General features: G+C 38.6%; 2 protein-coding genes across 2 annotated transcripts in view; one reads left to right on the top strand and one right to left on the bottom strand.

Moving 5' to 3' along the window:
• The window catches only part of spon1a (spondin 1a), a 232,422-nt gene that overhangs the window by 179,547 nt on the left and 38,759 nt on the right, over positions 1 to 14,116 (top strand). The window lies entirely within an intron of this gene.
• LOC125254476 lies at positions 873 to 12,579 on the bottom strand. The gene is made up of 7 exons (XM_048169101.1): positions 10,468 to 12,579; positions 9,425 to 9,542; positions 6,872 to 6,987; positions 4,889 to 5,944; positions 4,553 to 4,711; positions 2,115 to 2,210; positions 873 to 1,982 (listed from the first exon to the last, which is right to left on the bottom strand). Exons 3-7 carry the CDS (start codon positions 6,872 to 6,874, stop codon positions 1,680 to 1,682), a joined length of 1,617 nt encoding a protein of 538 aa, XP_048025058.1. The 5' UTR covers positions 6,875 to 6,987; positions 9,425 to 9,542; positions 10,468 to 12,579; the 3' UTR covers positions 873 to 1,679.

Raw genomic sequence — 14,116 nt, 5'->3', positions numbered from 1 at the left:
CAGACCCTTCTGCCGGCTGGTCGCTCCTGCTTCACAGCAAGCAGGTCTTGCGCCAACGGCAAATCCCTTTCACTGTTGCCGTTTTGATTTCAGCAACATTCAGCCACACAAGAAAAAATGCAAGTCGTTACAAAAATGCAAACTTTGGGTGAAAAACACAAGAAGTGCTTTTTGCCATTTTTAAACTGTTGGCATATAATGCAACAAAGATTGCTAACGTCAACAGATTTAACTAACAGGCCTACCAATCTCTGTGTAAAAATAAAATAATGATGTTCTTCTGAAGTCATTTTACCCCCCTGTAATCTGACTCCAAATCTTTGGTGAAAATTGTAATTCTGACCCCCCTCTACAAAATAGTGGATTACTCAGTAAATAATATACATTTAAAATTTAATATTTTGGCTTTCTACTTCATTTATGTTTGTCTTTCTTCAGAAAAAAAGAAAGAAAATAAAAAAAATGTAGCAGGGAAAGTTTCTGAAATTTGGTTGATTTTGACACGAAATTACCCAAATGAGTTTATGTCTGAACCTTGTATACATCTTTTATACACATACTTACCTGCACTGTAAAAAAGAAAAAGTTAGTTCAACTCAAATTTTCAAGGCAACCGACTGCACAGAATTTTTGAGTTGAAGATATCAACTTAATTTAAGTTTTGAAGAACTACAATTATTAAGTTGCGTCAGCTAAGTTTTTCAAGTTCTGAGAACTAAGTTTTTTAAATTCAAGTTACTGGAACTTTCAAGTCTGTAAAAGCTTACTATTTTGAGTTCAGATTACCATCCCCTGTAATAACTTACTATTTTGAGTTTAAATTACCCCCCCACATTAAATCATCCACTGACAGTAAACCAGTTAATTTATGCATGTTTATTTGAACGACTTTGGCACAAACAGCTTTACAATTCCACAATGTAAACAAGTAATCTTATGCCCAAATCAGATACATCAGGTTTCAGTACTATAATATGGGCAGTTTTATTTTTTACTTTCTGACTCTTGTTGAGACCTTACAAATAATGCAATATTGACAAAGATTACCGATAAACAGTTGTATAGTGCCTAAGAACAGAATTGTCTAAATCCCCAGCTGAAAAAGCCAAATTATCTGAACTTTCTGAACTTTGAAATTAGCCAAAAATGCAAACATGCAGGCTATAACAGTAATGGTGGAACACAGCTTGCTTCTAATGAACAATCAATACCGTAGTCTCTTGACAGCAATATGACAGATACACATAAAACATTTGTTTTTAAATTTAAAAACAAATTCAAATATAGCACTTGTGTACAGAGCAAATAAGGCACATACGTCGATAAGTTGGGGAAATCAAATGGAACAACATAAAAACTAAGGTGGTCTATGTTAAGACTTACAAAATATACAAACATAATAAATGAACAGACATGATAAAAGAAATCTTCCCCATGGACACTTGCCACACCAGCAAAGATGCAGACTATAACGGCAATGCTGAAACAAAGCTTGCTTCTACTGAGAAACAATCAATAGTCTCGTGACAGTTATATGACAGCTAAAAATAACAGATTTGTTTTTAGTCAAAATAAAGGAACAATATAAAAACTATAAGGTGGTCTATGTGTAGACTTACAAAATATCCAAACACAAATGAACAGACATTATAAAATAAATCTTCCCCATGGAAAATGAATCACTGGTTTAACAGCTTGGTCTTGAAGCTCCGGACACGCTGTGAGCAATCGGTGGACATTTCCATGAAAATGTGCTGGATAGTTTCAAAGGTATACCTGATGTCTTTTGGGAACTCCATGTTGAGGGCATAAAGCAAGCCAAAAAGATACGCAAGGGCAGTCGGGGTGTCTGGGATGTCTTTCAGGACAATGGTTTCCTCCAACACAAGGGCAATATTAATGACTGCGTCGTTATCATCATCAAGCACTGTGAGGACCCCCATCTTGATGCCTTTCATCTGTTTGTCATCTGCATCAGTTGCCTGACAAAACAAAAACACCACTGAAACAATGTCCTGTAGAAAACTAGTCAATAAAGAGTGATGTCTATTTGTGTATGGCCTCTTTGCTATACAACACTACTAAAAGCTGAAGGTCTTCCAAGCTGCACTCACCAGGCATCTAGAGAAAAGCTTCTCAGTATTCTCCCGCAGAAATATGGGAAGACCTTCCACAGCTGCCTGTCTGCGATGACTTGTGATGTCAGATGTCTGTTTTGGAAGAATATAAAGACAAACAAATACTTTTGTTTAGCTCTGTGAAATGTACTTGTGCATGTGCACTTGTGCTTGTTCCATTTGTATTCCCATCTCTACAATTGTACATGTAGGCAGATAAAATAATTGCAGGCTCTGTTAGTTTGTTAGTGTTTCTTTTTGTCTTGTAAGGATAAGTTCACTATTTTGCACTTTGAGCCCCCTTTCTGGGTTATCTTGGATGAAATAGAGTGTTTGACGAACACTCAACGAATACCACTAACCAATCGATAAGTTGCACATCTTTGAAAACTAACGTTTAGGGTTGATTTAAAGACAGGTTTGTGAATGCATGTAGCTAGCCATTATGAAGCATGGCAGGGCCGATTCTAAATCAGCCAAAAGCTCAAGACGGGACCAATAGTCAAAATTCTGGTGTCAAACACTCTATTTCATCAACCCAGAGAGGGGGCTCAAAGTGCAAAACCGTGAACGTATACTTTAAATATTACTGTATTAAATAGTCAATCAAGATGGAACTCGCTCACCAATGTAGCTGATGCAAAAAAAGAATGAAGTTATATTACATCAAAAGTGCAGAGTGCTAGCTTGGTAGTTCCTTCTTGATTAAAGGGATAGTTCACCCAAAAATGAAAATTCTGTCAGTAATTACTCACCCTCATGTTGATACAACCATGTAAGTCTTTCTTTCATCTTCGGATCACAAATTAATATTTTTGTGATTAAATATGAGCGGTGGAATACTCCTCCATTGGCTTTAAGGGGGCCCAAACTTGTCCGTCCAGAAAGTCAGCGAAGAAAATGTTTAAATAGTCCATGCCACTACAGTGACTCAACCGTACGTTTCTCAAGCGACGATACTACTTTTCGTGTGAAAAAAACAAACAAAAGAACGACTTTATTCAACTATTCATTTTCTCTCTTGTAGGCCTCTGACGTTAGTTCACGAGAGCTCCATGATGCATGCGCGAGAACTAAACTGACGACGGTCTTCTTCTACTACTACTTGTTACTGGCTGCTCACTCCTTAGGAGTATTACCGCCACCTAGTGTTCAAGATGAAGTGCTGGCATAGCCGGAAGCGCTAAACTTTGTTTACAAGCAGGTGAACGCGCACGCTGTATGTAAGCTATTGAATTCGACATTGATCGTGCTTTTGGTCTCGCTCTAAGTAATTGTTTACAATGGTTAGAAAGTGTGCATTTCCTGAAAAACTAAGACTTAACATTGCCACAAAATGAACGGCTTACCTTTCACCGTTTCCCATCAAATGATCGTGATTCACTGTATCATGTATTATGTTTTTTTTTTAATTTAATATATAGCCATATACAAATAAAGACAAAACTAAATGAGTGTATCATGACTTTAACAATTACCACATACTGCTTCCACTTACCTTGTTGGTCTGTATAAACAAGTTGGGCACAGCTGTTGATTTCAGTAATCTTTTTTGTTGAACTGATTTGAAGTCGTCTGGAGAGAAATGTTCACTGCACAACTTCATGTGCTTGACGAAATTAATTGGTAAATTAACATCCCGTTGAACAGCCAGCAGCCATAGATTCAGTCACTCACGATCATTTGATGGGAAACGGTGAAAGGTAAGCCGTTCATTTTGTGGCAATGTTAAGGCACCTTTACGTTTACTCGTTAGTTTTTCACGATTCGGACATCCAGGAAATGCACACTTTCTAACCATTGTAAACAATTACTTAGAGCGAGACCAAAAGCACGATCAATGTCGAATTCAATAGCTTACATACAGCGCGCGCGTTCACCTGCTTGTAAACAAAGTTTAGCGCTTCCGGCTATGCCAGCACTTCATCTTGAACACTAGGTGGCGGTAATACTCCTAAGGAGTGAGCAGCCAGTAACAAGTAGTAGTAGAAGAAGACCGTCGTCAGTTTAGTTCTCGCGCAGGCATCATGGAGCTCTCCTGAACTAACGTCAGAGGCCTACAAGAGAGAAAATGAATAGTTGAATAAAGTCGTTCTTTTGTTTGTTTTTTTCACACGAAAAGTATTATCGTCGCTTGAGAAACGTACGGTTGAGCCACTGTAGTGGCATGGACTATTTAAACATTTTCTTCACTGACTTTCTGAACGGACAAGTTTGGGCCCCCTTAAAGCCAATGGAGGAGTATTCCACCGCTCATATTTAATCACAAAAATATTAATTTGTGATCCGAAGATGAAAGAAAGACTTACATGGTTGTATCAACATGAGGGTGAGTAATTACTGACAGAATTTTCATTTTTGGGTGAACTATCCCTTTAATGGTTTAAATATTAGTGGACAAACTGAAGAAAAGGCCTTGTAGTCAATATAACAACCTGTTTGTCAAGCATTTCCAAAAGGGTTTCCATCTCTCGACTAAAGGCGCCCTTCCTGGCACGATACAATTTCAGCAAACGAGGGGTGAACATCTCAAGGGCAGCTTTAAATGTTCCCATCAGGTCCTTTGTGGTCACACGAGTGAACTCTTGACAAATCTGAACGAAACAAATGCAATACAAATACAACAAGCTGGTAGTGTGATTTCATTATTATAATTAAGACTGCAAACTCTCAGCCATGATGCAAATGAACCTACATACACTATTATGAAAAAAACATAACACAAATGTAAACAAATGCACCAAGTTCAAGAAAAAAAAAAGATGCCTTGCCTGTTCTTCAAGAAATAGACCGGGCCACCTCTCTAGAACCTCTGAGACCATGGGCTCCATCTCCACAATCTCCATTCTCCTAAGGGAGAATGTGATGTCCATCTTCTGTCTGATGAACTCCATGTCCTTGTTTTTCTTCTTCATGGCTTCAACCAGGGAAGACCTCAGGTCTTCCAAGTCATCCTCAGTGTGGCTTTCAGGATGATCTGGTACATGGTTGACCTCACCTCGTTTTGGTTTTTTCAAGGAAAACCTTCCCTCCGGACCACCATCCCCATCATCATCATCTCTTCTTCGCCTGTTGACACCATGATCATCTGCCTCCTCCCTTCTTGATCTCCTGTTGACACCAACCTCATTACATCCAGCTTGACGTAGTTTTGATCTGTAGTTCCCCATCTTGTACTTTATGCTGGTTGTCCATCCCGCATATCCAGTACCACCACCAGGCTCTTTGAGGCAGGGATGTTTGTTGACAAGTTCAGCGGCAACAGAATCGAACTCATGTTTTTCAGGGTAGGCTTTCACAGAAAATATTTCTTGTGCCAGCTTGTCCAGAATCTCTTTTTTCACATCTCTGGTTACATGTAAACCCTTCCCTGATATTTCAAATGTGTCATTCCCCTTGCGGAGTATCAGTTCAACATCATATGAGAATTGTGGTACTGGGAACGGAGTGGGCCACTGTGAAACGTTCCTCCTATATGTCCGCACAACTGAAGATAAGCTGTGGATTGAGTCTGGAGATCCAATGATGGCTGTGTCAAGGGAAGAGATGGAGGATGACCGAGTTGGTGTTGGAGGTGGTGGTGATGGCATGTCCTCATTGCTCCACAGAATATGCAAGACAGCCTTTTCTGAAGGCAACTCTGCTATGTCAATCAGGTTGCAAACTGCCTGGCCAAAGTCTGAGTCTTCATACTGTATACAGAATTCACCCACAAGTTCAAGTTTGTGACGCAGTTCATTGTACAGTTCCTCTAAAGTTTCAGGAACTTTGGTCAGCCGAATCTTACGGACGAGTTTGGGATTTATGTGGACCAGAAGCAACAAAGCCTGTAAGGACAAAAGAAGAACAGATATTTGCATGACACTTTAAACTGAAGCCATATACAGTCATGGCCAAAAGTATTGGTGCAAATTCACTAAAGAATTGTTGGTTTTTAAGCAAAATTCACACACTTTTGAAGGTTTTTTGATAAAATAACCAAACCGGGATATTTTCAATAGCTCAACACAACTGAAACAACAATTGGTTTCCCCAAATGTAACAGAATATATCACCAAAATACTGCGGGAAGTGAATACATGATCGAAAGTGAATGCATGGTCGAAAGTATTGGCACCCTTCACAACAAGTGTCTTTTGCTGTGATAAAAGCACACTTTTCATTGTTAAAATCCAGTGCTAAGGTTATGGGTAGTCAGACGTCAGCTGTGGTACCACCCTTGAAAAATATCAGCCCATTTCTAATGGACAAAAATCTCCAGTTTACTCACTATACATCTCTGTTGGTTTATATGGACAGTATGAGGTTTTCTTCAAGTAGAATCGCATTTATTATCCTTTACAAATGGGCTTATAATACTCAGGAATGCTACCACAGCTGACGTCTGACTATCCATAACCTTAGCTGTGGATTTTAACAATGAAAAGTGTGCTTGTATCACTACAAAAGACAGTTATTTTGAGTGCCAATACTTTTGACCATTCAGTATTCACTTCCCGTAGTATTTTGGTGATATTTTGTGTTGAATTTGAGGAAACCAATTTTTGTTGTTTCAGTTCTGTTGAGCTATTGAAAATATCCTGGTTTGTTATTACATAAAACCACCTTCAAAAGTTTGTGAATTTTGCTCGAAAACCAACACATCCGGAGGGATGCCAATACTTTTGGCCATGACTGTACCTTGAACACTTAAAATCAAGTCATTAACTTTAAACTTTAAAATTATGAAAACATACAAACAGAAAGGTGCTTACCATTTCAATTTACTGCAGTAGCCAAGCCCTTGGGGTCACCATCAAAGTTCTAGCAACTTGATATGCAGCCAATGGGTGGTAGTCGTTCAAAGTCTCTGGATCCAGGATCTCTAAATCTGAGTGACAGTTATCAATGAGTTGGTAAGACCGATAATGTTCCATGTACCAAGATGATAACCTTGTGGTGACAAAATACACTTTCCACCACTTGTCCACCAATATGTGTAGTATTCTAAAGAACTCTGGCAGTCCACTGCATTCACCCGCAGACACTATCATGTCCCTCACATACTGGGTCCCATACAAATGTACTTCTTTGGCAAGAGACACATCATCTTCATTTGGGTACTTCTTTTCTAGTACTGTCCTGAGCTTTTCATCTAAAGATGATATTTTCACTCTATCTACACTACCAACATGCAATTTTGGCTTGAACAATTGCTGTGTGTCAAGAAGATATGCCATGAGCTGTTGATGCTTAGTGGAAAGGGTGAGTAGTACATTCTTAAAACAGTGAGCATCATTAATTGCCTGTTTGAAAAAACTATGCTTAGACTCAAATCTAAACGTCCACAGATCCACTAATGGCCCAAAGCACCGTGTGAGATGCACATAGTGATCAATGAAGTGATGTTTTGGTTTCAACTTAAATTCAGGAAAGGTGTCAGTGAGTAACTGTCGATGGTCAGCCAATTTATTCCCTAAGTAACATAATGTTCCCTCTGATAATGTAGTAGACACCGTAATCTCCACAATCTCTTTAAGGTCCATTAAAATTTCCCATGACTGCTCTTGTTCAGGTATATAGCTCCCAATCAAGAGAGGTAGCATACGTAAAAGTGCCCAGTTTTCATGTCCGTTACCGTTTACCTTTCCAGATGCAAGGCTCGTCTTTGTAATTGCCTGTGGCTTGTTGACCAAATCAGAGAATTTGTATGGAAACTGTTTTATGCGGTTATTCAGTCCATCGAATGTAATGAAACCTTTTCTAATCAATTCTTTCAAACACAAACTTAACTCCACTGCGACAACACCTTCAAATAGATCATGCAAAAGATCAGGGGGAAATCCAGTAACTGGGTGGAAGAAAGACAACTTACTTAAAGCACAGGATGATTTAACTCCATTCACACATGGCTTAGGCTTATCAGTCAACTTGAGTTGTTCCACAAAAGAATCGTGTTGCGTCACAGTTCTCAGTGGAAAGTTCCTTGGTTCACAATTTCCAATTTGGTCTCGACTGATGCAACAAAATCTGCAGAATTTTTCGACATTAAAAGCTTCCTGAAAACCTGCTAAGCTATGTGCACCAAGGTTATCAGCACAGACACAGAACACTGTTCCCTTTACAAACGTATCTAGAGCCTCAATATACACTCCTATCTTTTCAAGAAATCCAAGATCCTTAATCAAAGGATAAAGAAAGGCATCATACCCAAATTGTCTGACATCGACAGTTTTTCCAAGACAAGCCAGTTGAATTAGGGGGAGAGTAGAGCGAAACTTGCTTGGTAAATTCAACAAAATCCAATAGACAGCAGTAATTTTATGGATTTTTTTTGAGGACCCCAAAGGATTACATAGTTCCAGGTCATCTATGTAAAGTCCTATAGAGATACTTGCATCTTGCACACCCAGAAGACCATTGTCTTTGTAGTACTGTCCATCTCGAAAAGAGCAAAATTGACCTGGGTTGTCCCCCTGACTAAACACCAACTTCTCCACAAAATCTGGCTGTCTCAACAAAGTTCCAAGAACCTGGATGATTGAAACATAAACAAATGTTTGTTTATGGGTTATTTTATATGTATACTCAGTAGGCTGAATTACAGGGAACTTATCTTTAAAAAAAAGATTTCTCCTGTGATCAGTGGCCAATGCACCCTTTCCTTGAGTGCTTACAATTAATGGATTTGTTTCCAAGACAGCATCAATCTTATGGAGAACACTATCATCTAATTCAATGCCATGTTCTGCAAGCACTGCTTTGAAACCTTGTTGAGAGTGAGATTCTGAAAGATGTAAAATGTCATTAAACCCCTCAACTATTTTCTGTACAGCGTGTCTACTAACATGCAATTCAGTTTGCATACGTAGAAAAAATCCAGCAGCCCTGTGTTCAAGAGTCTCAGCATCTACATACTCCTCCTTTTCTTGGACATCTGAATTTCCAGAACTACTTGGAAGTGTATCTTCCTCATTACAGATACCTAATGGTTGGTCAGAGGAATCTGTCTCAATGGACACAGGTTCATTTTCTAAGTCTGCTCTTAAACAGGTTCTGATATCACCATGCTTGTGTTTCCTACTTTTGTGTGAACTAAAAGTCTTTAGATTGTTTGTTTTAAAACTACATCTCAAGAAGGGGCAACACACAGTCTCATGTTTTTTTAAATGGTGTCCAAGGTGTGTGAAGAAAGACTGCTGCGTGCAGATTTCCCGGAATTCACATAGATCACAAAAAAAGGTGAATTTATCTTGTATTTTGGCTGTCTGACAATGTGATCTGGTCAAATGTGACTTTAAGGCACCAGGTGTTTTAAAAGTACATACACAGTCACTGTAAACACACGGCCAGTAAGCTCCTCTTCTGTGCTTGAGCCGATGGTGCCTAAGCAGACGCTCTTGACTGGCGCTGGCAAAGCTGCAGAAGAGACACTTCATAGAAAACCTAGCACAAAAATAAGAGGAGAAAATGAACACATACTTCGCAACCGTTTATGTTAATGCTGTTGAGCTTCAGGGCTAAAACACACAAAGGTAGGGCTGGTTATTGTTCAAAATCTTTCAATCCGGTGCCAATTTCGATACCTCAGTTTCGATACCGGTTCCTAACGATACTTTTTTCGATACCACTTTTATGAAATCCATTTTAACAAGATTACAGAACACATTACCTAAGGAAAACTTTGGTTTTATTTTTTCAGTTTGACTCAAACTGAAACAAAAAAAGCAAAAAGGAACAAAAAATGTTTTATAAAGAGCTCATGCTCACCAAAGCTGAATTTATTTTAATAAAAAATACAGTAAAACTTGTAATATTGTGAAATAGTATTACAATTTAAAATCTTATTTGAATATATTTCAAAATGTAATTTATTCCTGTGATGTCAAATCTGAATTATCAAAATCATTACTTAAAAACTTCGAAATCTGACATGTCTCTTTTCATACAAATAAAAGATATTCTATAGATTCAATTGATATATTACTTATGTCTCTATGACAAAAAATGACGGAGTATTTTAAGTCTGTTTTGCTGCAATGTGAAAAAAAATCCTACAAAACGCGCCGGCGCGTTAACGGACTTAAGTTTAATGTCAATGAGCAAAGCAGACGTGCATAAAACAATGCCATCATTCATCGTGAATAACAAACATAACGGCAACACAAATCTTTCAATTACTATGTGGACAATAATTATATTGAGCTTAGCTGTTCAAAATAAGCTAGCTTCTAACCGATTAGCTAGTGGGGGATTTTGTATTGCCATAAACGCCTCGCCTGGTTATGATTTATCGCTTTTGTTTCCCGCAATGAAATGTAATACAAATATCAAATGCATATACATATACATATTCATACGATTAGCTTACCGTTAAAAGGAATGTTTCTCTTCGACAAAGACGTCAGGGAAAGTTACCGCTGGCATCGTGGTGGATGCAAACTTTCGCAGGGAGCTCCTGGGAAAATCCTTGGAAACCCCGTCGCAGCCGGTTGCCATGACAAATTTCAAATGAGCATGCGCAGATAAGTTGAACTCACTCTAACTGGGTTTCAACTACAACTTCAAAATAAACTCAACTCAGTTTATAAAATAAGATGAACTTTTCCTCAGAAACGTCTGAAAGTGAGTTCAAGTGGCTTACAACAGATAGTTCAAGTTCCAACTAGCAATTTTATTGTCAGTGAATGCAAAAATCTTAGTAAGGTGAACAATTTTGAGTTGTCGTTTTTACAGTGTGCAGATACTGAAATGACATACACTGTATGGTACAGTACAAATATTTTGAATGTCCCTTATTCTGTCCCTTATTTTCCTTTCCAGAAGTTGGCAACCCTAGTCATACTTTCCATTTGTCGGTAATCAAACTCTGGCTCTTGGAAAAATGGAAACAACACTTTTGTGTTACTTTACTGAGGAAATAAACACTTATGACACATGTCAGAACGCAAAGCTGAACAAGGCAGAGGTGAACGACAGTGCTGAAATTGTCTTTTGTGACATTTAAATGCGATCTCATGCATAATAAAGCACAGTGATTGGGTTAAAAGAGTTCTTTCTCATGAATGATGTGGAGAAAAGCTCAGAAACTGATGACGTAGATGCATACTCTCCAGCCACGGCAGCCAATTATCACTTCAAATAAACGCACATACCTCACTTTTAACTACTTTTTTTTTTTTTTTTTTGTAAGCTAAATAAAGGGTGGAATAAACTACTATTCTAAATGCAAGAAATAAATTCCTACCAATACATATCTCTGGAGTCTACGAAATGCTTAATTTCTTAGCAGTGAATAGTTAATGTTTGAATGAAAGAATCCTAACCAAAAGGAACACTAATAATGCTAATGGTGACTTAAAAATAAATAAAACATCATCAGAAACACTGAACAGATTTATCCCCTTTAATTTGAAAGGACACTTAATGTACATATCCCCATAATTCTCCATGTTTTGACAAAGCACACAACATTGAATTATTATTATGGTGCAAAGTTATTATTATTATTATTATTATTATTAGTATTATTATTATTAGTATTATTATTATTTTTATTATTCACCCCAGCCACAATGATTCTCCTTTGGGCATGTTCAGTAATAATTGCAAAAAATATGAGGTTCAAAGTGCTTTTAAAGCATGATAAAAATCAAATGCACACTGTTTCCAATTTATAGGTAATTGCAGTATTAAAATATTTACATTTCATAATTCAATACTAAATGAAAGGAATAGAGGTAGTCCAGGCAAACATGAGTGGTAGGCAGGCAGTAAAGACTCATACAAGGTAATCCAAAGCAGAGTCAAACACAGGAAGAACACTCATAAATTGAAGCCAGAGCTAACAAGACTTTGCAGTGAGTCAATAGACACACAGGGTTTAAATAGCCTGAATGATGTGGGACAGGTGTGCAGTAATCAGTCCAGGAATGTAGGTTTTTGTGAATTGTAGTCCAAATTGAATGCTAATACTCAGGTGAGTGAGACCTCCAGTGAAATATTGAATACATTAAATTCTGAGGAATTTAAAGGAAAAGGGTGTCACCACCCTTGCTCCCCCGCAGAAAGCTTGGGGACCGGGACAGGTGACACAGCTGAAGTCTTTGTGAAGTAAGACAGATCTGCGGACTGTAATTATCACCAAGAAGGCTTCAAAGAGGTCCTGACATCTGTGGGCCAGGATCCATGAGGGCAGCCCCCTCCGGAGGGGGTCCTGTGTTAAAATATCTGACACCCGTCCCCCTTTGGCGCCCTCAGGGGGCCGTTATGCTAACCCTGCCACCCAGTGTGCGTCAGGGTGCAGCGGTCTCCACCGACCCTCCGAGGAGAGCTGGTCATGACTTGATTCGTCTGTTTCCAGAACGTCGAATCAAGTGCTCAAAAACACCAGAGGCCAGTCTCGAGAGACTGGTTCCCTTAGTAGATTTTATGGCAGAATGGAAACTTCTAAAGACTTCAGCTGTGTCACCTGTCCCGGTCCCCAAGCTTTCTGCGGGGGAGCAAGGGTGGTGACACCCTTTTCCTTTAAATTCCTCAGAATTTAATGTATTCAATATTTCATTTAATCCTTAAATTAACCCTTTAACACGTACGATCACACCGGTGTGATCAGTCTTGGCTGGCCCCAGGAGCGTACGATCACACCGGTGTGATTAGAACGTTCAGTGCATTGCGTGATCAACTGCCAAATTCAAATGTGCGTGCGCGCTTTGGCTGGCGCTAAACCAGAGACGGACGCGCGCAGCGCTTTTCATAATTACATATATGCAGTGTTTTCAACCAAATAATGTTTATTGTAGATTTCAGACATTTAAATACACACGAATACTAACAAAACAATATATTTAGAGTTTGTAAAATACACAATGATGTCTATAGAAGCGGAAATAACAACCCTTTCCATTATAATTAGACGACACATTTTATTCATATCAGATACACATTGTGAATGCAACTTTAAAGCTTACTCTATTCTTCCCCAGTTCACCGACTCACTTATGTATTTCGGGAGAAGTGGATAAATTCACGGGTTGTAAATCCAACAGATCCGATTCTCTGTGCGGCGCAAACTAACATGGCGGCGCCCATCGCACATATGGCTCAACTAACATGATCGTTATAAAGGTGTTTAAACTGCAAAACACATCCACTTGCACATATTTGTCAATCGGAATATTAGATATTTCATGCTATAGTCAACAAATTTGTGAATATTTTGAATAACAAAGGAAAAATTAAATGAAAGCAGATTATCATTCATACAGTGCTGCGGTGTGTCACATAACAAGCAATGACGCGTCACCATGGAAACCATAAAGTGATACGTTCTAAATAACGGTCGCTTCAAAAAACTCACGCTGGGGGGGTCAGACAGAATATTTAAAACTTACGTGCGAAAGGGTTAAATGCAGCCCAAAACAGTCAAAAATGACAGGCTGAATATATTAGAATACAAAGAGAATTATAGCTCGTAATAGTTTGTAAGGTATTATAGGGAAATATATATGGATTGGTGTGAGATACTCTTGTCCTCAGACAAAGATATCGTGACTTGTTTATATGAAATAAGACAAACAACACCAAATAAGACACACGATAACATAGAGTGCTTGCTGAAGACACAGAAGCTAGCGTGCTCTGCATCCGGGTGTGCTTTATAGTTTCCTGGTCCGTGATGTCACCCGTCTCTGACGTCTCGCTACGCGATTGGTTAGATACATGAGCGCTTCAGTGACGACATCACGCAGAAGGTTCCCAATGCGTTGTCACGCAGCGTCGATAGTTCCCACGAAAGGGAACACTTAGCTATATGTACAGTCAAGAGCTTTAGAAGATGAACGCAACACGCAAAGCTTCATGTTCAGGGCATAATTGTGTACAGAATTTGTTCTTTTAATATCACTGACTTAGGAAAACGCCTAACCTGTAATTATAAACTGCATTCATATTCTGGGCTCATCTGTTTATTTATTTATTTATGTTTTTTGCATGAATACTAACCTATGCTTTATTAATAA

The sequence above is a fragment of the Megalobrama amblycephala genome, linkage group LG19 (genome assembly GCF_018812025.1).
Source record: "Megalobrama amblycephala isolate DHTTF-2021 linkage group LG19, ASM1881202v1, whole genome shotgun sequence".
Taxonomy (NCBI): Eukaryota; Metazoa; Chordata; class Actinopteri; order Cypriniformes; family Xenocyprididae; genus Megalobrama; species Megalobrama amblycephala.
The sequence above is the reverse complement of the archived record's forward strand: the minus strand, read 5'-3'. Positions and strand labels throughout refer to the sequence as shown.